Source organism: Lissotriton vulgaris, chromosome 11, assembly GCF_964263255.1.
Source record: "Lissotriton vulgaris chromosome 11, aLisVul1.2, whole genome shotgun sequence".
Taxonomy (NCBI): Eukaryota; Metazoa; Chordata; class Amphibia; order Caudata; family Salamandridae; genus Lissotriton; species Lissotriton vulgaris.
This window is the reverse complement of record NC_141699.1, coordinates 143,825,892-143,852,150: the sequence shown is the minus strand read 5'-3', so window position 1 is coordinate 143,852,150 and position 26,259 is coordinate 143,825,892. Positions and strand designations below refer to the sequence as shown.

Here is a 26,259-nt window from a genome sequence, read left to right as displayed (position 1 = left end):
CCTTCTGGTGCATCACGCCTGTTGGCGGATGCGGGCTCTGGAGTGGGACCTGAAGTTTCAGTGGGGCCAGCATCAGGGCAACCTGTCCGACCATCTCCTGATCTCGGAGGGCACTGCGAGACAGCTGCAGTGGTGGCTCACGGACCGCGATTGGGTCAGCGGCAGATCCCTCTCCCTTCCCCAACCGGAGCACGTAGTTGTGACGGACGCGTCCCTCCAGGGCTGGGGAGGCCACATGGGAGAGGCGGAGATCAGAGGCCTCTGGTCTCTGGCGGAGTCCCGGCTCCATATCAACCTTTTGGAGCTGCGGTCGGTTCGTCTAGCACTGAAGGCATTCCTCCCCTCTGTCCGGGGGAGTGTAGTGCAGGTGTTCACGGACAACACCACCGCCATGTGGTACTGCAACAAACAGGGCGGGGTGGGGTCGTGGACCCTCTGCCAGGAGGCTCTGCGCCTTTGGCAGTGGCTGGAACATCAGGGTGTGACCCTGGTGGTTCAACACCTGGCATGTTCTCTGAACGCCAGGGGGGGCGAACTCAGCCGCCGGTGCATGATGGATCACGAATGGCGTCTGAAATCGGACGTGGCGCAAGGGCTCTTTCTGCAGTGGGGAGAGCCTTGGTTAGATCTATTCGCCACAGAAGAGAACGCGCAATGTCGTCAGTTCTGCTCGTTGGAATTTCCAAGGCGGCACTAGCTCGGAGACGCTTTTCGTTGCGAGTGGAGTTGCGGTCTGTTGTACACCTCTCCGCCTATACCACTTCTGCCCAGAGTGCTGAAGAAGATCAAGTGCGACCGGGCCCAAGTCATCCTTGTGGCTCCGGACTGGGCACGAAGGTACTGGTATCCCGAGCTACTCAGTATGTCAGTCGATCCCCCGGTTCGTCTGCCTCTTCAGGAGGACCTTCTGTCGCAGCACCAGGGGACGGTCCTCCACCCTAACCTGTCCAGTCTCCACCTCCATGCTTGGAGATTGAGCGGCGACAATTGAGGCCATTTGACTTGCCTCCTGAAGTCTGTAACATCATTCTGGCAGCCAGGCGTCCCTCCACGAAGTCGGTATATACGCCTGCAGGTGAAACAGATTTGTGGCATGGTGCACAGCAAAGGCTGTGGATCCTCTCTCTGCCCCTCTTTCTGAGGTTCTTCTCTTCCTTCTTTCTCTTGCCCAGCAGGGCTCTGCTCTGGGCACTATCAAGGGCTACCTTCCTGCCCTTTCAGCCTTTCTCAGGCTGCCTGATCAACCTTCTTTGTTCAAGTCCCCTATTGTAACTCGTTTCCTGAAAGGCATCACACACACCTTTCCACCTGTTCCGTTTGTGGTGCCTCAGTGGGACTTGAACGTGGTTCTTACCTGTCTGATGTGCGCTCCCTTTGAGCCACTTCACAACTGTCCTCTCCGCCTTCTTTCTCTGGACTGCTTTCCTGGTTGCCATCACCTCTGCCAGGAGAGTGAGTGAGCTCCAGGCTCTTTCCTCTAAACCTCCCTTCCTTTCTGTCCATCCGGACAAGGTTGTGTTGCGGACTAGACCCTCTTTCCTGCCCAAGATCGTCTCGGCCTTCCACATCGGGCAGTACGTCACCCTGCCCACCTTGTTTCCGCATCCGTCAAAAGAGGAATAGCTTCTCCACCGTCTGGACCCAAAACGTGCGCTCTCGTTTTATCTTTTTTTTAACATTTTATTTTTGTTGTTGCTATCACATGTTATACAATGACAATCAATCGTTCTGTAGAGCAGCGTCAACATTCAGCTGCCTACGATTAATAGAGCAACTTTTTATTTTTTCCCCCCCCAACATAGAACTTGCTACTTCAAGGGTTGCAATGAATGATCTTGAACTGCAGTCTACTGCAACATTGGTGTGTGTATAGGCGTTCAGCAGCCCTAAAGACAGTCTCTGATAATACCATTCACACTTCCAGTTAAGTCCCCCAGGTCCCGGGGCCATGCTGTGTGTCTGGGCCCTCCTCCTCCCCCTTTCATTACTCCTGATCCTCCTCGTCCCCCGAGCTATCCCCATCCTCCTCCTCAGGCAAAGGCTCACAAATGTCCCCCCTGTATGTGTTCCATGGTGTCCAAATTCTGTTCCATTTACGAGGATTATGTCTCTGCTGATATACTGCCCTCTCTGTCACCATTAGCACGTCCATATTCCTGCACCATTGCGCTAGTGTCGGTGCCTCTAGTGCCCCCCAATTTTTCGCGATATCACGCTTTGCCATCATTACGCCAATGACCACCCAGCCCTTTGCAGTCAATGATAAATCTGTTGGGCCCCATACATTCAGGAGACAAATTCTGGGGTCAGGCGTGAACGGGTTCTGGAGGGCTTGACTGATCGTGCGTGTGACCCGCCTCCAGTAGTCCTGTATGATTGGGCAAGTCCATATAGTGTGGAACAGTGTACCCTCCTCTCCACATTCTCTCAGGCAATACGGGTGTTCTGCTCTGTGTATTTTGTATAGTGTAGTGCGGGTGTAGTAGACCCTATGCAGTACTTTGAGTTGGACCAGCCTGAATCGGGTGGAAATGCCCGCCTCCCTGGGCGATGCCAGGGCTGCGTTCCAGTCTGCCTCATCTAGGTCCCCTACCTCATCCTCCCAGTGTTCCTTCAGCCTTTCAAGGGGATCCGGTAGGTTGTTCATCAGTTTGCGGTAAGTGAGGGAGGTTGCACTGGACTCCATGTAGTCCGTAAGCAATCGGTCCTCTAACGGGGCCGATTCCGGAAGCGTCACACCCGGTTCCAACACCGACAAGAGCGCGTGTCTAATTTGTATGTATCTATATGTTTCGGTCACTTCTAGGTTATATTGCTCCCTCAGGGTCGCAAAGGAGAGCACGCCATCCCTAGTCCATAGGTCGCCCACCGCGGAGATCCCAATGGTATCCCATTGATCAAACCCTTTGGAACTGCGCAGGTTGCCGAGGGCTTTGGTGTCCCACAGTGGCGTGAGGTTAGTGATCACTCCCTCCCATGCCAGCCGCCTTTGCGCCTTGTGCCAGATGGCTACTGTGTGTTTGGTAGGTCCCTCTAACTTTCTCACTAGTCCTTTGTTGTAGAGTGGGGCCAGAAGAGTGGATGTGTCCAGCTGGTGCCTATCCGCCTCATATGCCGGGTCGTCATGTGCCGCGTGGACCCATTGGTTGATCACCTTGAGGTGAGCGGCCCAGTAGTACAATTCGAGGTTGGGGCGGGCTATTCCCCCACTGTACCAGTCCCTGGTTAATTTCAATTGCGCAACCCTCGCCGGTTTATCACCCCACAGGAGGCCGGATAATTGCGCCGCCACGTGGCGGAAGAGTGATACGGGGACCATCGCCGGCGTGTTTTCCAGGACATAGAGGAAGCGGGGCAGCGCCATCATCTTGAAGAGCGCTGCTCTACCTAATAATGTTAAGGGGAGATTTTTCCAGTGGCGCTCATCCGCCTTCAGCCTGTCCAGCTGGGGTTTGAAATTCAGATCAATAAAGGTAGAGTGGTCCTTCGTGATCCATATCCCTAGGTACTTAAAGGAGATGTGTTCTACGAGCAATTGACAATCCTCAGGCAACGCTGGCAGGTCGCCCTGCACCATGAAGATTATGGACTTGGACCAGTTAAGTTTATACCCTGAGGCTGTACCGTGGGTTTCGCACAGTGCCAGTAGGACCGGGATGCTGTTCGTGAGGTCCATGAGGTAGACGAGCATGTCGTCGGCGTATAGGGATACTCTATCTTCCCAACCGCCTCCCCATTGTACGCCTTTCAGCAGCCGGGTGGTTCTGATAACTGTGGCCAGGGGTTCCAATACTAGGGCGAACAGTAGTGGCGAGAGTGGGCACCCCTGTCTCGTGCCCCCCGCCAGCGAAAACTCCCTTGATATGTGGCCATTTGCGGTTACCCTCGCCACGGGCTCGGTATACAGTAGTCTGACCCATGATATGAACATCGGGCCAATACCCATGTGTTCCAGGACCGCAAAGAGATAGCGCCACTCCACCATGTCAAACGCCATTTTGGCATCTAGTGACAGTACCGCCGCTGGTTCTTCCAACCGCGGGTCTCGGGCCAGCACCCCGTGCAGCCGTCTCAGGTTCAGCGCCGTACTCCGGTGCGGCATGAAGCCCGACTGGTCCGGGTGTATCAAGTGCGTCAGGTGAGGCAGGAGCCTGGTGGCCAATAGTTTCGCCAGGATTTTACTCTCCGCGTTAAGGAGGGAGATCGGGCGGTACGATCCGCAGTCCTCCGGGGGTTTGCCGGGCTTGGGTATCGCGACAATTGTGGCCGTGCGTTGGTCAGGAGGCAGTCGTCCCTGTTCCCGACACTCCTGGAACATATCAAGCAATGGCGTGGACAGCGTTTCGGACACAATTTTGTACCACTCTGTCGGCACACCATTGGGGCCCAGTGCTTTCCCCGGGTGTAGTGCTGTTATGGCTATCTGTATTTCTTCCGCTGTCAGGTCGGAGTCAAGCTCGTCTCGTTGGTCGGGGGTGAGAGTGCGGGTCGGCACTCCTATGAGCGAGCTCTCCGCCATCTCCCGCGTGACCTCATACTCAGGGGTGTACACGGAGTGGAAGTGGTCTGCCAGGAGTTCCACTATTCTTGCCGGACTAGAATGCAACTCGCCATTAGGGTCTTTCAGCTGGAGTATGGCCCTTTGATTCCCCGTGCTTTCCCCAACCATGCCAGGAGCTTCCCCGCTTTGTCGCCCACGTCATATACCCTACTCTTAGTTGCTGACATATGTTCCCTCACTCTGCGGCGCAGAAAGTCGGTATGGCGCTGCTGGGCCATTCGGAGCGCGTGTTGTGTGTCCCCAGTTGGGTTCCCTTCGTGGTCCTGTGTTGCCTTGTCAAGTTGTCCCTCCAGATCTATCAGTTCCTGACGCCGTGTGCGCTTGTGCTGCGCTATCACCGAAATCGCCTGCCCGCGGAGTACCGTTTTGTAGGCCTCCCACAGGATCGTAGGCGATTCCACTGAACCTACATTTTCGTTGAGGTAGGATCGTGTACTTCTTTTCAAGGCCTTGGCTATGTCAGGCTCCCCGAGGTACCCCGGGTAGATAGGGAAGATACGCCTACGGGTTCGCTCCGGACTGGAGAGAGTCAGTGTTAGCGGGGAGTGGTCGGAGACCCCTCGTGGTCTAATCTGAGAGTCAGTGAAAGCTAGGAGACCCCCTTCCAACGTCATGAAATAATCAATCCGCGACAGGCTGTCGTGAACTGCCGAGTAGTATGTGTATTGCCGGTCTACTGGGTGGAGTCGCCTCCATATGTCCACTAAGCCCTGTGCTTCCATGAAGTCCTGCAATTTGGAGTGTGCCGGTGTTTGTGTACGCGTTGGGTGTCGATCCAGGGAGTCTTGAGCCACTGCATTAAAATCCCCGCCCAGTACAAGGGCCCCCTCTGGAAGGTCTAATAGGAATCTACCTAGTTCCGTGAAGGCTATAGTGTGTAGTGCCGGCGGGATGTATACCGATACTACGTTAAGTGGTTTTCCCTCCCATTGTCCATGCACCGCTGCGAAGCGGCCCTGCGTGTCCACTGCCACTGATTGGAGTATAAACATGGACGAGCGTTGAATTAGTATCCCGGTGCCCCGGGACCCCTTCGTGAACTCAGAGTGGGCCACCATGCTATAGCCCTTCCTGTCTAGGGCCTTTGTGGCCGTGCCTGTGAGGTGTGTTTCTTGTAGTAGGACCAGGGCGGGATTTAGCCTTTTTATACTTTGCAGAACCAGCCCTCGCTTAATCTTGTCGCCCAGACCCCTCACGTTCCAGGACATGAGGCTCAACGGGGATGCCCGCCCTACATCAGTGCCCTCCCCCATCGTGTTCGTGTATGCGGACTGAGAAGTCATGCGCACGGAGGACCAGGAGGTCCGTGCAGTGACTCTGCGTGCAGCATCCTGATACTATCATTCTGTGTTCATGTGCCCCTTCGTAGCAATCTTGACCCCTTGTAGAAACTAAGAACCATAGCCCCATCCTACCCCCAACTCCCCCCCTCCCTGCCCCCCTGCTCAACGGACTCACAACTGCCCGCCCCCCCAACTCAGCAGAGTGCTTGAACCCAACCCATAACATAGTACTTGCTCGCTGGGGTGAAGGATTCTCCGAAGTCGGCGGCCCCCTCCTTGGCCGCGGAGGCCCTCAGCCCAGTGTCCAAGGCGGCATTCTCGGGCCGCGGTATTTTCAGTTCAAATGGACAGGATCCGGGGATCACTGTTCTCCGTCGTCGCCCCCCTCCTGAGTTTCTTGCAATGGCGAAAGTGGCTCCGCCTCGGCCCCGTTTGATTGCAGGCCTTGCTGTGATCCTCCATTACGGTTTTTGGTTTGTCTGTTGGAGCGACGGGGGAGGCCTGTCGCCCGCCAACCCTCCAGCCAGTCCTGTGCCACCTCCGGGGTGTCGAAAAACCAAGTCTTATTGTCGGCCACAATCCGAAGTTTTGCTGGGAAAAGCATTGAATAAGGGATCTCTCTGGCTCTTAGTTCTTTTTTGACCTCGAAAAAAGTTCTCCTTCTCCTCGCGACCTCCGCCGTGTAGTCTGGAAAAAATGCTAGCGTGGCGTTTTGAATCTTAATGGGGGGTGAGGTTCTTGCCGCCTGTAAGATGACATCTCGATCCCTAAAATTAAAGAGTCGTGCTATAATCGGCCTGGGGTTGGCACCCGTTTGTCGGCGCCCTCCAGGGACTCTGTGCGCCCTCTCCACTGTGAAAAAATTGGAGAGTCCCTTAGGTTGTAGGTGCTGTTTGATTAAGTTCTCCACATATAGGTCCATCGACCTCGTGTCTTCCGATTCTGGCACACCTATTATACGGATGTTGTTCCGTCTCGAGCGTCCTTCCTGGTCATCGAGCTTGTCTCTCAGCTCCCTATTCTCTTTTGAGAGACGTTCCATATTAATCTGTAGCTCCGACACATCTTCCACCAAGGCTTTTGTCACGATTTCCATTGTGTTCACTTTCTCCGTCATCTTGTGGAAGTCTGCCCGAATCAGCGTGATTTCGGCTGAGATTGACCCCACTGTGGCCTGCACCTGTGTGAGGGCCCGCATGACATCGTCCAGGGTAGCCTTCTTGCTCCCCGTCGCCTCCACTGTCTTGCCCGCCTGTGACCTGGCATCTGGTGGGGGGGTGACGGGTTTCTCGTATGCGAAGCGATCAAGGCGGGACTGCGTCGTGTTGTTCTTCGGCCCCTTGCCAGCCATTTTGATCGTGGAGCCGTGCCCCTCACTCTCCTTCGGGGCAGCCCCTCGCCTCACCAATTTCCCGGACTCACACGGCGCGCAGTCCACCCTCGGTCGTGGCCCTCAGGGTCCCGGTATGGCACCCCAGGCCCGCCTCCGGCCTTATTACGTGGCGGCGTGTGGCCCCTCTGGTCAGCTATATGTGAGGCCGCTGGACTGCACTTTGCCCAACCGCGTGGTATCGACGGGTCGCGGGCCGCGGAGACGCCCCCTCAATATCTGTTGCGCCGAGATCGGTCTTTTTAGTCCTCTGCCTTTATCCCCTGCCGCTGTTGCAGTGTTTACCTCTCTGCCCGGCACCTCGGCCCCTGCCCGGGGATAGAGTTCCACTTAGTGTCGCATAAGGGCCCCTGTGCCCTCTCGTGGTTGTAGTGCGCCCCCACACAGCGGGGGGGGGGGGGGTCCGGGAGCCGTGTAGCGCTGTACCAGGCGGTGCTCCGCTGTGCAATGACGGTATCGACGCTCCCTCAGCGCTGCCTGCACCAGTTCTGTGTGTAGTCCTTTGTCCTAATCCCCTGTCGCAGTTGCCGTATTTACTCCTCTATCAGGCACCTCGGCCCGTGTCCGGGGATAGGGCGTCACGCTTTGTTGAACATTGGCCCCCGTGCCCTCTCGTGTTTGCAGTACGCCCCCACACCGCGGGGGGGGGGCGGAGCTGTGGGTCGCTGTATCGAGTGGTGATTTGCCGCGTAGCGACGGTACCTGCTTTCCCTCGGCGATGTCAGCACCAGATCGGCTGTGCACGGGGACCCGGCCGGGTCCTCAAGATGGCGGGCACCGTTTCAGGTTCTTCCCCTCCGCACGTCTGTACCTGATTCCTCCGGTCGCCCGATCCGTCTCCCGCCACTCAGCGCGGGGGCCCCCGGGGTCCCGCTCGGGGCTTTTGATGCCTGGATAGGTCTGCAGGATGTCGGGGAGTCTCCCTCTCCGTAGGTGTCGCGGGCGGGTGCTTCCGGCGGCCCTCCGCCCAGATCGGCTTACTTCCTTCCGGCTCCTTCGCCCAGGCCAGTCTCCGGCTCGGGATCCCTTCAGGGGCCTACTTGGGGTCAATGATATCTTGGCTCCCCGGTCATGGATTTTCTTTCCGCTTGGCCGTACCTCTGCCGCCCGGTCCTGGGCATCAGTACCTTCCCGCCTGGGACATAAGTGTCTCGGATAACTAGTCGGATTTCGTTGGAGGCCGCTTCAGCCGCGGAGCTCTCCTTCTAGGCTGCCACCATCATCGGCTGCTGGCCACGCCCCCCCGCTCTCGTTTTATCTTGATCGCACTCGCCAGTTCCGGGTGCATGACCAACTCTTTGTTGGTTACGTGGGCGCTAAGTAGGGACGGGCAATACACAAGAGGACCATCTCTCGGTGGGTCGTGTTGTGTATCAAGGCATGCTACACCTTGGCTAAGAAGGAGCCTCCTGTTGGGCAGAGGGCCCATTCCACTCGGGCCACGGCGGCTACCACTGCCCTGGGTCGGGGAGTCCCCTTGCAGGACATTTGTCAGGCAGCTACGTGGGCCTCGCTGCACACGTTCGCAGGACACTGCTGCCTGGACAGTCAAGTCCGGAGGGATGGCTTCTTTGGCCGTTCCGTCCTCCAGGACTTTCTGGTGAGATTATTGGTTCGCAGACCCACCACCGGGGTTGGTATTGCTGGGGTATCTATTCTAAGGTAAGGAATCTAATACTAACCTGTTTCTTTCAGATGAACAAGTTACTTACCTTCGGTAACGATATACCTGTAAGAAACAGTAGTTAGTATTAGATTCCTTACAGCCCCACCCATCCTCCCCGTTCTGCGAACCGATATCTAGGGTTAAGGTCATCCCCTTTCAGGGTCCTAGTTTCAATGGCACCAGTGTTGGTTTTTGACATGGCTCTGCGTTTTTGGCACGGAAAAGCTGTCTCTAAGAACTGATGTCAGCACGCGGAGGCGGCGTCTAAGTACTCCGACGACGCCATCCCGACGACGGACGCGGAGCCGCAGACGCCTATCGACCCGCAAGGGTACTGCTACGCCAAAATTTCCGGATCCAGGCTGACGCCTTGGTATATTCTAAGGTAAGGAATCTAATACTAACTACTGTTTCTTACAGATATATTGTTACCGAAGGTAAGTAACTTGTTCTCTACATCCTAAAGGTACACACATTCATCACACCGATTGTCACATTAAATTAATTCTCTCCTTTATCCACTCTCTAAAGAAAGCAATTCTTCTCTTCCAGGGAATCCTCCTCAAAGTCATAAGCACTGAACAGTCCTATCCATAAGCGGTGTTCCCAGAGCACTTTAAAAATTATACATATGTACATATACCAACAATTTGTACCACAATATGTTACATGAATATTTGTTTGCTGCCTAAAGAAAGCTAAAAATGGCCAGATGTCATAGAATTTTCATTTTTAAAAGTAGCCAGTCTCATAAATAAGCGTCACTATAAAAATGTGATCATAGGATATTTTTCACAAACCTTTTTTTAAAAAGAAAGGTAATATGTGATATTGTTAGCTAATAGACTTCAATGTGAAGCAGAATAGAAAACTGGCACTGTGCCTTTAAGAACCTGAACCTCGCAATACCCCCAGTATCCCATCATTCCTCACTGGTGACAGTTAGGTCAGGTCATTTTTCGGAAATTGGGAATCCTGGGTGAAGCAATTGTTGAGAGCTGTAATAGTTTCTGTCCAGGTAGGTGGCTGGGTTGCTTATGCCTGTTTATGAGGAAATGAATTAAAAACAGCTCCAATAGTCGCCAAAAAAGGTTCCTTAAAGAAGTCTATCCCACTTTAGTATCCGCTCTGGAGTATGACTATCGGCAGTAGTGTCTAGTAATTGTATGAGCAAAGCTCCAAGTAGCTGCCTTACATATCTTTGAAGTGGGAACATTCCAAAGAAGACCATTCTTGGCATACTTTCCCTGTGTGGAACATGTTTTGGGTCTACCAGGTAGGGGTTTGTTTGCTGTCTGGTATGAGAGAATACTGCATGATACAATCCATCTTGATGTAGATGTTTTAGAAGAAGGCAAACATGTATGTGCTCGACCATAGTTTATGAAGAGACTACCTGACTGTCTTTTATCCTTGTTTTTGTCTAGATAAAATTTCAGGACTCTTAACATCCAGAGAATGCAAGGATTTTCCAGCTGGGGTTGATGGATTAGAAGGGAAAAGTGGGTAAAAAAAGTATAGATATATGTACAGCAAGAATATGTACTGTGTGTGCAGCCTTTTCCTTTTAAAAATGTTTATGAAAGATTTTCTGTGGTTATCTTTTTATAGTGACGCTTATCGATTCATTTATCTTCTTTTTAAAATGAAGATTCAATTAAATCTGGCCATTTGAAGCTGGCTACAAATATATATATATATAGACATTGCCCGCAGGTGATTAGTTTTCGTGATGGGGAGAGAGGAGGTAGCAATGCGCTACCCGATAGGATAAAGATACAGGTGGTGACGGAACAACACTTTCCTGGCTACACTGCTAGGATGTAAGGAGCGGTGCCAAGTGAAGGGGAGATCTCGGGATGTTTGGGACTCCGCTATTAAGCAGGGAATCCACACTGAACTACACATCCCAAGATGCAGTCTGCCAGGAGCTACAAGCACAAACACCTGCAGAGGGGAGGTTGAGCCGTGAGACCGCCATAGAGGGAGGGGTCCCCCCAATGAGGTGTAGGACTGTCCTAAAAGGAGTGGTCAGCGATCCAAAGCCCACACGAATTGCCAGCAGCCTGTGACATCGGCACTGAAGACGGCCATGACGGCCAGAAACGCGTCTGCCCATACAACAAAAGCGCATCACGGACTGCAAGGGAAAGTGCTGTAGGTTTCAATAAAATTCCTACCTGTTCTGAATCCGGAGCTGTGTCCCGCTTACTTTCGACGAAGGGTGAGCATTGGATTATATATATATATATATATATATATATATATATATATATATATATATATATATATATATATATATATATATATATATATACACACACACACAAATTCTTGCCATACATATATGTGTACTTTTTAGGGAGCTCCAGGATCCTGAATGTATTTAGCGTTTAAGTCTTTGATGAGAATTCCCCTGAAAGACAACTAGGATTACAGGTGAGTAACGTTTTTCTTAGCATTGGTAAACCCAACAGGGCAGGCTTTAAAGTTAGAATGCTGGTCCTATTGGGCTAGTCAATGCTGTTTTTGCCCGGTCTACTTTGAACGGTGGACAATTTAGCGGAACTCATGTAACTGGTACTGATGGCTTATTTTAAAAATGGCGGTGCACTGGGCTAAGTGCTGAAAGTGCAAAATGGAGCTCTCAAAGCATAGATCTAAATACAAAACATACAAAGATCTGATATCTTATAAAAATATATATTTTTTATTTCATTTGATTTTTTTCTCCTTATTTTTATAAACAATTAATTCACGTTTAATAAATATATATATATATATATATATATATATATATATATATATATATATATATATATGTATATATATATATATAATGTTAATTCAAAAAATTATTAACTTCTGTATTTTTCCCTATCGGTGAAGAAAACCACAAATTTACAAAAAAATATATAATGTACCTAAGGAACAAAAGGTGTCTTCAATTGTCACAATAGCAATCACAGTGAATATAATGTAATGAATGTGTTGATTTAATAAAAAATAAACCTATAACAGTTTGTACCCAATACATGAAAAACCAAATCACAGATATTACTGATTAATGTCACATATACACTGGATTAAGAGAGACACTGGTTACAGTTGTTAACCTTCACCAACCCGTTTCGGCCGTAGCCTTCCTCAGGATATGCACATCAGTGGTTTACTAAAAATGAGGAAAAACATGTATTTGCACATTAATGTCTATGTATATAGATCTATGATATGAATCAAGGCTATCAGATAGTAACAATTGGTGGCCCTCTAGACCCTCCCTCTCTCTATTGATAGATGGCGCTCAAGCTCAAGGCTCGTGCTCCACTGTTACATGTATACAAAAAACCTATAACCAATACAAAGCATTTAACCTACTCGACAACCCATTCAATTGTATGTGACACTTGGATCACATCTTTATTTTTGAAAGAACATCACTTACATGCGTGAAATGCTAATCTTAATCTATTATTGGTTGTGGATGGCAGTATCCCTTTGGTAGAAATATCCGCCTATTTATAAAAGGGGCCTAGTAGTTCTTTATTACACTCATTATTTTAAACTGTCACTGATTTTATAAATGTAAAAGCATTGCTTCAAGTTATCTTCTACTTTATTTCTTTGGAGCAATCTTGTACTTTATATCTCTGGAGTAATCCATAGGTATGTCAGGCATATCTAGATCTACCCTCATCAGAATGAAAATATCATAAAATCTCTTCTTACCAACATTATTTAATTCTTGCTCTGTGTAACAACATATGTTTCAGTGACTGTTCATAAATCATATATCTGAAATAGTCAAATAGCAAGTATTTAGCATTAACCCTCAGATCTGCATGATTCTGCTTAATACACTAAAGGAAATGCTTACCTAAATTGATTATCAAGTGTATGTCGATAGTATGATTCTTGTCCGGTTTTCAAGATGAAAAATCAATAAGCAATAGCAGTGCTAGTGACTTGTAGGTCAGCTGAAATTATAAAGGAACTTGCATTATTATAGGCAGCTAGGGTGTATAATGTCTATATCTACCTCTACCATTACAATAGCTAGCTAGGTTTGGCGTGGTCAATCTACATTTGTGGAGGAAAGCCTAATGAAATGCTTACCATGACTGATCTGAATGTGGGTACTCCAAGAGAGGTATTTCATAAGGATTTCTTCATGCTGATCAGGTGAACGTTCTATAAGTATCAACGGCCGTGTGGCAGGTACTGACGAATAAATTATTTTCATCCAAAGTTCGACTTGATGGTGTCTAAATTTCTTGATGAATTAGGAAGAACTTTGGTAATTCTGGAAAGATATAGATGGACTGCCTTGATTCATCACGATACAAAATAACAAATAGCAGCTTAAGTTAATGATGTTAAATATTAACCCGAGGAGTTTGGATGATATAAACCTCTCTTTTATGTTGTAAAAACTAAACGTGCTAGATGCAGATGCAAGGGGTAGATACCTTTCTTCTAGACAGGTAACTGTTAATAGAAGTTACTTAGATATAGTGGATGAGAATTCCCTTGTCGGATCTACTACTAGATACCCTATAAATGCAAATACCTTATATACTGTAAAATACAGATGCGCTAAGTCTAAAGGAAGGAATCCATATATATAACAGTTTATAGCCCTTTATGAGACTGCCATCAATGAGATCAATAGGCGTTATTTCATCAGGGTACTATTTTTATCCCTCGATCAAAAATGTAGACGATATGCATGATACTTGCCTCTATATATTGCGGCTATACTTAAAACGATATCCTAACTTCAAGGCAGTCGATGCTTTCAAGATGGAACTGAAGAGGTCATGATAAAACCTAGCAAACATAGAGATTGGAAAATACAGAAAAGGAGCTGTTAACTTTTCTGGTTTAAATGTCCATGTTCGCTATCTTAAATCGAGGTTAATTAATAAGTGCAATGCACTTCAGCTTGGTGCATAAAATATAACTGACTGGGTTGGTCGCTCTAGTATGCACAACTTAATGAATGTACAGGTTTTACCTGCCACATACGCTCTCAACATATGTAGCCATTACCTCACATTTGGTACCGAATATTCAAGATTGAATTCTAATATATAATTATTAGCCAGTAAATGTGCTGGCTTATTAACACAGTTTGTTATCTGACAAGATTGAGATTACCTTTGTCTCATGTGACCTAGATAGCGTACAAGCAGTGGACCCGGATGCAAACACTTCATATGGCCTTACTCCGGAAGTGGATCATACGCGATGACCTCACAAAATGTGAGCGTTGCGTCAAGGGGAAATTCTCCTGAATATGCATGTATACCAGAATGCTTATGTCTCCGCCATATTGGAATAGGTATAATTCTTGCATTTAGCAAAGAAAAAACGGATAACTAGTATCCACTGCCCCTCAATTAGCCAAATATCATGATGTTAAGTGAAATAAATCGCTATATATAGGCGATGTTGATGTACAATTAAAAAACGATCTATCATATAGTGCGGGCTCCGAGTCGTTTATATCTGGTGACGTGAATAGCTTAGTTTACTCGTAGACATGGCAGAGTAGTATGAATAAAAAAAATGATATTCCTATAACTACTTATAATGCGTCAAAACGCAATGCTCAGGAAAAGAAATTGTTTGTCAATCCTAATTTGTCCGCCATATTATAATGGGTAATATGCTTGCATATGGTGTGGAAAAACCAGATAGCAGACGCCATAATAGGACTGGAAGAGTGGTATAAGTAAAATATGATGTTCCTATGGCTACTTGTAGTACAACATAATGTGATGCCCAAAAGATGAATATATTGCGTTTCAATCTTGATTCTTATGTAATAATAATGTTGGTGAGGAGGTATATTAATAATGCACATGCTAGGTCTCATTGTGCATTTTACTTCCAAAAAGGATACAGGTTAGATATATTGTCACCAATTGACAATTGGAGATACAGATCTGATATGCACTCTAATTATAAATATAGACAGTAAGCGCAAACGTGGTCTGGATAATCAGACATGATGACGATACGGTCAATCAGCTAGTGGATACAAAAACTGCAAAAGATTCTATCATGTTAGTTATTCTGATATGCACTCCAAATATGAATGTAAATGATGTGCACACTCAAAGTTCTGATATTCAAACTTCAAAACATGTTCGCTTTATTATGAATTAATAAGAAGGCAGATGAATCCAACATATTGGTTCATGTGTTGGTGGGATTTTAAATTATGCAGATTCAAGTAAACAGAAAGGTGCTTATATATATCTAAGGTGATAGATTATTGTACTTTCAGATCTATAAATTAAATATTACTTACAATAATGGAAAAATGTTTGATGTACACAAACTCCCTAGATATAATACTAAGACTTAGATGCCCTTGTGGTAGATGGAATTCAAAGGGCATGTTAGGTTATTGAATCGCCTGTTCCCATGGTATTTCATGGTTCAGGCCATTAGTGACTGTGCCCAAAATGAAGATCCAATAAATCTCTCATTTTGCGAATGGATTCCATAGATTTTCCTTCTTTTTGGGTGATTCGCTCAAGTATATACCAGCTCATATTTCTGGTTTATGATTCTTTTCTAAGTAATGGTCTACCATTGGTGCAGTTGTTTTTTTAGTCCGAATGGCAGACCTGTGCTCAATTAACCTTACATTAAGGGCTCTTCCTGTTTCTCTCACATAGCCCAAATCACAAGGGCAAATTATCAAATAAATGACATTGGATGTCTTGCAATTCCCCTGAAAGACAACTAGGATTACAGGTGAGTAACGCTTTCTTCTTTGATATTTTTCTCAGCATTGGTAAACCCAACAGGGCAGTCTTTAAATTTAGAACGCTGGTCCTATTGGCGTAGTCAGCGCTGTTTTTGCCTGGTCTTCTTTAAACAGTGGACAATTTCGCAGAACCCATGTAACTGGTACTGATGGCACCTTCATGCACCCAAAGCTTCATTACCGAGGTTGACTGAATGTTGCACGGTTGTGAATGCTTCCTTGAAATCGTACATTAGGAATCTACAGGGATATCTGAATCCATCAGAAAAAGGGGTGTCAAAGGTGAGTATCATTTCAAAATTATTATTTTTTTAAATAAAAAATGTGAGTGAGTTGAGTTAATGTGCTGTGCTACTTTTCGTGAGGTTCTGTTTTATGCCTTTGTCATGCATTCCTCTTAAGTTCTGTTTCTAATTTCAACTTGGTTTTCCATCAGGGATGCATATGAGAATTACAGCAACGAAGCGACCGGCCATCTGCTGTTTTCTGTTGCCCTTAACCTGTGCCAGAAGTTAGAAACAAATGGTCCCATGTTAATACCTGCAGGGGTGAATCTTCCCAGCAAAGTATACGAGTTGGCATGCCAAGCAGCCTCAATATGCAGTTCAGGTACAGTGCTATTTCAATAGAATATGAAAGAGCTTTTGACTAGTGCTGGTCCAAGAATGGAGAACTGCTTGCCTGAAAGTTTAGAATTGCCTATTGTTTGGATTTATTGTTGTGGCCAGTCTTCTAATAGACGAGTTACCTTTAAAGTGCTTTTGTCTTAATCGCTTATTTGTCGCAGTGTTTGTTGTCATCATGTTGTTCAATATGATATTTCTTATCTTCAGAAAAAGGATCTGAAATTTAGGTAAAAGGGTAAGAATTTTAGAATTTGCGACAGCCCACCCCACCTATAATGATAATAATACTTTGTTGACTATAATTTTTCCAGAAACAGTTGTGTCTGTTCAGAACAGATCTTGTGTTGCCAGTTGTAGTTCTCTTAGTTAGTATGGTGGAATCCTCACTAAATATTAGAGGTAGATTGTGAGATTCCGTTATCCATCAGCCCTGTCCCTGGTATGACAAGGTCCAAACTAGACTTGCAAAGGGGGGACACCCTTTTAACCTGTTTTAAAAGTACTTGAATCCTTGGTGTACACAGTGATCCCTGCCAGCACTGAGCTGTTCTGCGATGTTTCCATTTTAGAGCGACTGTAGTTGCCCCAGTATTGGAACTTTCATAGATTCCTATGCTTTGTATCATTCCCCCGTCGTCGGAATGGGAGCCTCAGTAAATAAAAAATACCATAGCAGTAGGTACAAAAGAGAAAGAAAGGCCTAGGCCTCATCTCATTTTGTAGAATATCCACCTTTTTGTAAAAGAGACCAAAAAAGTTGCAACAACCAAACAGAATAGCCTCACCCCATAGAACCCTCCTGAGAGAGCCTCAGATTTTCTACCGCATGTTGTGCTAAGGGAGTCTCCTCTGAGCTCTGCTCAGTTTTCATTCTACAACTTGAGATTCAACAATTTTTTCTTCAAAGATGTCAGATAAGGAGAAGAAGGCCTTATTTAAGGCTTGTGCTACCTGTTCAAAGAAAAGGCTATATGTGGAGGACAAGCTTAAGGATTGTATTTACTGCTTGTATCCAGACCACAAATCCACTGATTGCAAGATCTGCAGAACTGTCGGGGTTGTCAGTAGCTCCAAGTATGAGGTTGCCACTAACCTGTCAAGATCAGCCAGCGGGAACGATGCTGTGAAGAATGACCTCCCTCCTACCCTGAACACTACCACCTCCACAAAGTATAAAGACAATGTCCGAAATGGAAGTACCCAAGGACAAAGGGAAGGGGATAAAATAACAAAAGAGATCCTGTTACTTCACAAGTCTGGTCCGTGGTGTCTGTTTCTGTCTGGTATAAGTGGCTGCATGTAGGAGGCAAGAAAGAAGACAGTAAGGACACAGAGAGCATACACCCTGATACTCAGATGCAGAGAAAACCACACTCACTTACATTGATTGGCAGCAGGTAACCGTATGTTTACACCCCAATGTACAGATTCAATTTAGCACTTGTTTTTGTATGAATCCACAGTACTGTCATTAGTTTCACTGTTCAGGTAATGGCAAAGCAACAACCTATTTCTTACATAGATATCTTTCTGTACTCAGGAAACTTGCTCCCTGTTCCAATTGAGTGAAGTACACAAGCCTCCTTTCCCACCAATACAACCTGAAAAGGCCGTGACGTCTTGGTGGAAAGGATATAACAAATAGAGCACAAATAGTAGCCGCTGCAAGCTTACAGTTGAGGTGCTCCGGTAACGGTAAAGAACTAAGTACAGAGGAGCCCCCACGGCTCAGGAAACGTTAAAACCCAGAACTGCCGATTATGACAGCACGAGGCTACAAGCGGCCGCGTAGAATCAAGCGGAGCACACTGCACGGCAGCTCCGCCACAACCGCGTTGCAAGAGGAGAGCTCCTCCAGGAGCAGTCTTCCACTCTTGAACGCGCGACGAGGAAATACCTTAATGCTGCAGATGATGCGTCCTCAGGAATAATTTTTGGCACTCACAGGACTTTCGGTGAAAAAACGGCTCGAATGAAGGCTTCCTCCAGCAGGAAGCACCATCCGCTCTGGCCTTCGGACCAGTTTGTCAAGCGCCGATGCTCTCAGAAGGCGGGGCTATATCGTGATTGCGCCGACCGGTTCCCGGTCTATGACCCAAAGCCTTCTGGGAGTTGTGGTCCCGAGAGCGCTGTGGAGGGGGAAGTAAGTGCGGATTCAAAAACAGGGAAAGGTGTGGCATGTATCCTCCCTGTTCTACCCCTATTCCCATTACGTGAGCCAGTGACCGCGACAAGAACCTTCTCCACTAAGATATTGAGAGACTGGGAAGGAAGACTTTTGACCTGGCGGCAAAAGATGAAGTCTTGGAAGGAGGTCACAGCGAGGATTCCTCCTCTGCTTCATCAAGGAGGTCTAAAAAGAGGGGTAGGTCTTCCCCTTCAACATCAGCTGAGCCTCCTTCTAAGGCCTCTCAAAAGACCTCTGATAGGTCTAGTAGGTCCAGTACCTGAAAATCTCCTCACCGAGGTGCAAAGGAGAAAGAGGGATTTGCTTCTGAGGTGGTTTCTACTCAGAAGGGGTCTCAAGGGCCTTCTGTTCTCTCTCCACCACCTGGGAAGGCAAAACCTTTTAAGAGACCTGCTTCCCTACCTCAAGAAGGGAAATTTGAGAAGAAGACCCGCTCGTCGGCGATGGCATCTTCAAGTACGACGACTGCTAGAATCCATCAGGTGTCCATTTCTGCTTCGTCTACGGTCCGGTCAACCACGACGTCGATGGCGAAAGCTTCGACGTCGACTTCGTCGACAGCTCAAGTTACTCTCCCTGTGTCCTCGACGATAATAATATCCTCACCGGCGACGATGATGACACCGACAGTGGTGTCGACGCGGGCGATGACGACGGCTGCTTTGATATTGACGACGAGCTCGTCGACGGCTCCTCCATCGACGAAGGTCCTTCCGACGACGGTGCTCTAGTCGGCGACGATTCCATCGACGACGACGACTCCGTTGACGGTGCAAAAAGTTAAAATTTCAATTAGAAGGCGCCAGATCACACCGGAGATGACATCTCCGCGAAGGGTGGCGCCCCTTCTTCTGGCCTTACTTCTAGAGGAAGACTACTCAGAGGAGGATGATAGTCCATATGGGGATGCCTAAAGTCCATCACAGCTCCAGGTCAATACCAGGACTCAGACTCTGATTACTATTACGAAGAACAGCGACAACCTCTTCTCAGGGAGAGAACGCAGGAGCAATCCCAGCAGGGTATGGTTTCTATGCCCTCCTCTTTGATTAATGACTTACAAATCATGTTGATGGATTATAGGAGAAGATTTCCATCTCTAATCCTCCGAGTCCTTACAGCCACCTCCTCCACCACCACCACCACCACCACCACCACCTCCTCCATCAGCTTCTGCGGTTCAGCCACTGTAACAAGAACCCTCGGAAGAGAGACAGGCTATCACCACGAGTCAAGCGTATGGTGATAATGACGATGATTATTCTTATGATGGACGGGAGGTTTCAGAGGTCCCAAACCCGGATAGAGAGGTGGACGATTATATTATTCCAGACCCGCCTTCTCCTTCACCGGATCCGGTAGATTCCCCTCCAGCAGATATCGGAGGTTTCCATAACCTCATGGAAAGAGCTTCAAAAAAGTTTGGCCTTCCGGTTCCAGTGGTTCAATCGGACTGCTTCCTCTATGATTTCAAAGAGCCATACAGGAAATCCATTTGTTCTATTCCCATCATAGAGCATGTATGGTCTGAAGGTGTGAAGGCCTTGCAGTGTCCAGCTACCGTTATTCCGGTACTACCGGGGCTGGAGAAAAAGTACAAGGCCCCTGATGGTAGTCCCGCTTGCCTGGTTGGCCAACCGAAGCCGACAGTGATCTCCCAAACGGCACAGAGAAAATCAAAGAATCCATCGGCCCCTCTGGCTTCACCACCTGAAAGGGAAGGTAGGCGCCTGGACATTGTGGGTTCAATGTCCAGCCTCCTGGTTCGTGCCTCCAATGCACTTACAATTTTTGGACGATATGATCGCCAAATGTGGTGCGATTTGGCTCAGTTTGTGGATCAGCTACCTGACAGTGCTAAAGTGGATGCAAGGAAGATTTTGGAGGAAGGGGAGCGATCTTCCTCAGAGATAATTGACTGCACCATAGACATCGCCACGACTGCTTTTCGTGCCTTGGCAGGTTCGGCTGCCCTGAGAAGACAAGGTTGGCTTTAGGCTACCTGGTTTCGCCCTGAGGTGCAAAATGAGATTTTAGATTTGCCCTTCGATGGCGATATGCTTTTTGGCAAGCATATAGATGATGCCTTACAGGATATTAAAAAGGACACAGAGACAGCCAAGTCCTTAGGCACGCTGCAATATCGTAAGGTACCTTTCCTAGGGGCAAAAGGCAAGAATTTTTTCAACTACAGAGGAGGATACCAACAGCGCTAAATCTCCTATTCCCAATCCTCTCAAACCTATAGACCACAATACTCTCAGAGACAGGGTCAATCAGCATCTTTCTCTCGCCAGCCAGCAAGAGGTCGACAGGGTCGCCAGGGGAGAGATTAGACTATACGGCAATAGCAGCCTCTTGGCTCTGTCTACTGTTCCTCCTCCTCCTGTAACATCAGTGGGGGGCAGGGTTTCCCATTGTCTACGCAGCTGGATGATCATAACATCAGATCGGTGGGTCCTAAATATCATTCCGTTTGGTCACACATTGGAATTTCAGCAACTCCCACCTTCCAAAGCCCCTCGCGCCACCGAATCAAAACATCTACGACTTCTACGTCTCGAAGCCCATCAACTGTTCATCAAGGGGGCGAAAGAGCCTGTACTTCAGTATCAAAGACATTTGTAGAGAGGACAAGGATTCTAGTCCAGGTTTTTCCTAGTTCACAAGATGGAAGAGAAGTGGTGCCCAATTTTAGACCTGAGGGAGCTCAACACCTATCTCATAAAGCTGTCTTTCAGAATGGTATCTTTTCAGGATATTTTACGGCTTCTCAATCTCAATTCTCAATCCAGGAGATTATATGGCAACTCTGGATCTAGAGGACGCATATTTCCATGTACGAATCTATCCGGCTCACAGACGATTCTTACGCTTCAAAGTAGCCAAGAGACACTATAAATTCAAAGTCCTTCCTTTAGGGCCCAGATCCGCCCCTCGGATATTCACAAAGGTTTTAGCCACAGTGGCGGTGTTTCTCCGAAAGCAATCTCTAGAGGTTTTTCCCTACCTAGACGATAGGTTAGTAAAGGCTCCATCCTTTCAAGTAGCTTCCACAGCAGTCGACAGCTGCATTCAATTTTTCAAACAACTAGGTCTACAACTCAACAGGAACAAATCTGTTCTTCACCTATCCAGGTCGGCCAAATTCCTAGGTTCCATTCTCGATACAAGTTGATGCAAGGTTTCCCTTCGGAAGAAAGATAGAACAGAATCATTCTTTCGGCTCGTCTCTTACAAAAGAAACGGTCTCTATCGGTCCGTCTGTACAAGTCACTCCTAGGATCGATTTAATCTTGCATACTCTCAATTCCGCACTGCAGACTTCGGATGCGTCCGCTGCAGGAGCAGCTAGACAAACAATGGTGCCAGGCAGAAGGCACATTCGACAACAAAATAACAGTAACATCATTAATGAGCAAAGCGGCCAACTGGTGGACTGTGAAAGACAATATCTCAAAGGGTCTCACTTTCAAGATTGCTCCATCTCCCTTGGTTATAACCACGGACGCCTCACTGGAAGGCTGGGGAGTAGTATTGCAGGATCTACACGTGAGCGGTCATTGGACGCCTGAGCAGCGCATTTTCCACATCAATCTTCTGGAACTCAAGGCCATTCAATTAGCTTTGCAAGCTTTCCTACCAAGAATTTGGAATTCCATGGTACCGGTCCGTACAGACAACACAACGGCCATGCATTATATAAACAAACAAGGCAGGACAAGTTCTCTAGTTCTTCCAAGGGAATCCCAAGAAATATGGAATTGGGAAATTCTCCACCGGGTTTCTCTTTAAGCAGAACACCTCCCAGGTACGCTCAACACGACAGCGGACACATTGAGTCGTCTAAAATCAATCTGTCACGAGTAGGAGTTGGATCAAAGCACTCTCGACGAGGTCTTCGCCTGTTAGGGCACTCCGACCATAGACCTGCTTGCGAGTCCAGAAAACAGAAAATGCCAATTCTACGCAAGCAGGGATCACCATCGCAGTTCACTTGGGAATGCTCTTTCGATAGCCTGGTCAGGCGCATTTGTTTATGCCTTTCCTCCAATACCCCTGATTCCGAGGCTGATCAGGAAACTCAAGGCGGAACCTTGCAGAATGATTTTGATCGCACCAGCGAGGCCCCGCCAGTATTGGTTCACAGAGCTTCTCCTACTCTCTCAAGATCAGCTAATTCACCTACGGCCCATCCCATCTCTATTGACAATGTCTCGGGCCAAGTGCTGCATCCAGACCCGAGCTCACTCCAATTGACGGCGTGGCTCCTGAGCACCGAGAATTCTAGGATTTGAATATCACTCGGGAGTGTAAGGAAATACTATCTCAAGCCCATGCACCAAGTACAAATAAGACTTATCGCTCGAAATGGAAACATTTCTACTTATGGTGCCATCGAGAGAATCTCCATCCGTACACTTCTGCTCCTCACCAGATTTTACCTTACATTCTTTCTCTGGCTAAGTTCGGTCTGGCGCATTCCTCCCATCAAAGTGCACCTGGCGGCTATCCCTAGGTTCAGACGGACAGCCTCAGGTCCTTCTCTTTGGTCCGCAAGGATTATCAAGCAATTCCTAAAGGGTCTTTTCAGGGTTTTTCCTCCAGTCCGGCCTCCACCTCCAATCTGGCAACTCAATTTGGTTCTGGCTCATGTCATGAGACCCCCATTTGAACCTATTCACAGAGCGGATCTTACGTTCCTTTCATGGAAAGTAGATCTTCTTTTAGCCTTAATGTCGGCTAGAAGAATAGGTGAGCTCCAAGCGCTTACTATTATGGAACCCTTTTTACAGTTCAAGAAAGACACTCTAATCGTGAGAACAAATCCAAAATTCATTCCGAAGGTCCCTTCGGATTTCCATTTGAACGAACTGGTGGTTCTGAAATCTTTTTTCCCTCGACCATCGTCTCCAGCAGAAAGGTCGCTTCATTCCTTAGATGTCCAAAGATGTTTAAAATTTTATCTAGAATGGACAAGAAGTTTCAGAAAATCTTCACAGCTCTTCGTTGCTTACAGTGCTCCGAGGAAGGGTTTTCCGCTTTCAAAACAAAGCATTTCACTGTAGATTTCTAGTGCAATTCACTTTTGTCACCAGGAAGCGGGCAAGCAACTAGAAAGACATGTTCGAGCTCATTCGACGAGATCTGTTTCATCCTCTGCGGCTCTCTTCGCTGGAGTCCCTATCAAAGACATTTGTAGAGCGGCTACGTGCAGCAGTACCCACACGTTCACAAAGCATTACTTCTTGGACTCTTCCATGAGAAGCGAAGCTGCAGTCGGACAAGCTGTCTTGAGAAATCTTTTCCAATGAGAGATGAGCTTTCCCTACTATCCCTCCTTCCTGCGATTGCACATTTTGTATCAGATAATGTTTTCCTATCTATTGTAGCAAGATATATTTGCTTCCTATGAAAAGAAGTATAATAAGATATGTTGATACTCTTGTAACAAAATGTGCTCTTATTGCTTACTGCTAGCTACTCTGATACAAGGCATGGGAATCTATGAAAGTTCCAATACTGGGGCAAGAAAACAAGTTACTTACCTGTAACTTTGGTTCCCCAGTATTGGTAACTTTCATAGATTCCCATGCGCCCACCCTCCTCCCCTGGGAAAGCTCAGCCTCTAGCAGATGTATTTCGGTTACACAACAGCTACGAAGATCTAAGGCTCTGAGGCTCTCTCACGAGGGTTCAATGGGGTGAGGCTATTCTGATTGGTTGTTTCAACTTTTTTGGTCTTCTTTTACAAAAAGAGGTGGATTTGCTACAAAATGAGATGAGGCCTAGGCCTTTCTTTTTCTTTTGTACCTACTGCTATGGTATTTTTGATTTACAGAGGCTCCCATTCTGACGATGGGGGAATGATACAAAGCATGGGAATCTATGAAAGTTACCAATACTGGGGAACCAAAGTTGCAGGTAAGTAACTTGTTTTCATATGTAATGCAGAGTGACACAGCCCTCATCCCTTAATCAATCTTTTCCAGCAGTATGAAAACTATGTTGTACGATAAAGGCCATTTACAGCACTGGAGGTAGTTCTCCGAAATCCTTGTACTGTATAGTTTCCAAACTTATTGGGAGATATTTTTTGGGGGGATTTTTGATTGAAACAGTACAATAATCATATAAAACATCCACAAATCACCATCACTGCCCGTCCCACCCCAACTGTACCTAAAACCCATTCTTACAAATATCTGAATCAGCATGTTAACACATTTGACCAAGAGTCACCACCTCCACATGACACCTTTTCCCTCCCGGTCTACTGCCTCCTTTGACCCTGCGAATGCTGGACGGACTGTTGGACAGTGTCTTGTACCCACCTTTCCTCCTGGACAGAGCCCAGCAGGCCATGGTGTTCTCTACATGGACCCCAGGTTTGGTTGTACTTATGGGGGTAGCCCTTAGTTTAGTGTTTTGCTTCATCTGCTAGGGAACAGTGGTCCGACCCCTTTAACCACTTCAAGACAGGGGGGTCTTTGCTATATTTCCAATATCCAGTGATCTCTCATTCGACCAGAATGCAACCAATTCCAACAATTAACTTCTGTACTTTGATCCCGTTCCACCCTAGAAAAACTCCTAGAATTGCCAGGATAGGGAATGAAGCTCGCCTGCCAAGTCGCAAACTATCTTGCCGGTATTTTAAAGGGATAGTGCTTCAGTAGGTAGATCATCAGTGGTACTGCTAACTTTTTAGCAGGACTATGAGCCCCAACATTTAGCAGGACTATGAGCCTCAACCTTCAGGGGAAGGGAACCTCAATGTGTCTTGTGCCCCAGGAGTTTGTGAAGCAGGGGAGTTACATTACTTTCCCATCATCCCACACGTATCTAATCTTCAGGGACCCAGGTGGCAGATCCGGCTGGTCACCTACTGCTAGCATTATAGCCAACTTTTCTCAGTTCACGCGCAATCCGTCCGCCTTGTCATAAGTTTTTCGAATGCATATCAGTCATGGGCGATTCGAGATATAAGAGTACATTGTCCTCTAAAGGTAACCGGTCCTCATTGCCCAACTCCTACTTCAGGGCCCAAATATGGTCATCCCTCCTTATCCATTCAGCTAGAGGTTCTATCGTAAAGGTGAATAAAAGAGGGGAGGGATCAGCCCTGTAGGTTTCCCCTACAGACGGGGAAGTGGTGTGAGAATGCTGTTAACTCAGACCCTGGCCCGTGGTTCAGGATACGGCAGCTTCATGTACTTAAAGAATCTGGGGGCCAAAATTGTCTTACTCATACGCCTTCCCAAAGTCCAGATGTAATTATGTTGTCTGTTTGGACCCGGAGCCCTGATGACCCATTGTTACTTTTAGCCTTCTGAGATGCTATGTGCCCCTGGTCAGCATGAAGCTGTTTTGGTCCATATGCACCAGAGATCTCACCTGAGTAACCAATCTATTTGCCAGATCCTTTGCCATCAATTTAGCCTCCAGGTTATCAGGGACATGGGCCTGTATGATGCACAGTCCGTAGGTGGTCTTTCTAGTTTGGGGAGGGCTGCCACAGTAGCATTCCGAATGTCAAGGGGAATGTAGCATCGATTTTAAGATTTTTCAGTCCTAACAAGGAGGTGTGGGACAGTGGTGGATGCAAACCTTTTAAAGAATTCCGTTGGTAGTCCGTTCGATCCAGACGCTTTCTCGAATTGCATGACATACATGACATACAACTCTTTAAGCAAGGTGTCTTCCGATAGAGGCTTATCCAGGTCCACCCTGCTCTCCTGAGAACGCCTCGGATTCTGC

General features: G+C 47.4%; 1 protein-coding gene across 1 annotated transcript in view; it reads left to right on the top strand.

Moving 5' to 3' along the window:
• KNTC1 (kinetochore associated 1) overlaps positions 1-26,259 on the top strand; it is a 926,084-nt gene that overhangs the window by 350,657 nt on the left and 549,168 nt on the right. The window contains exon 35 of the mRNA XM_086942947.1: positions 16,121-16,293. Within this exon, the coding sequence (XP_086799073.1) occupies positions 16,121-16,293 (173 nt within the window). The remainder of the gene's footprint in view (positions 1-16,120; positions 16,294-26,259) is intronic.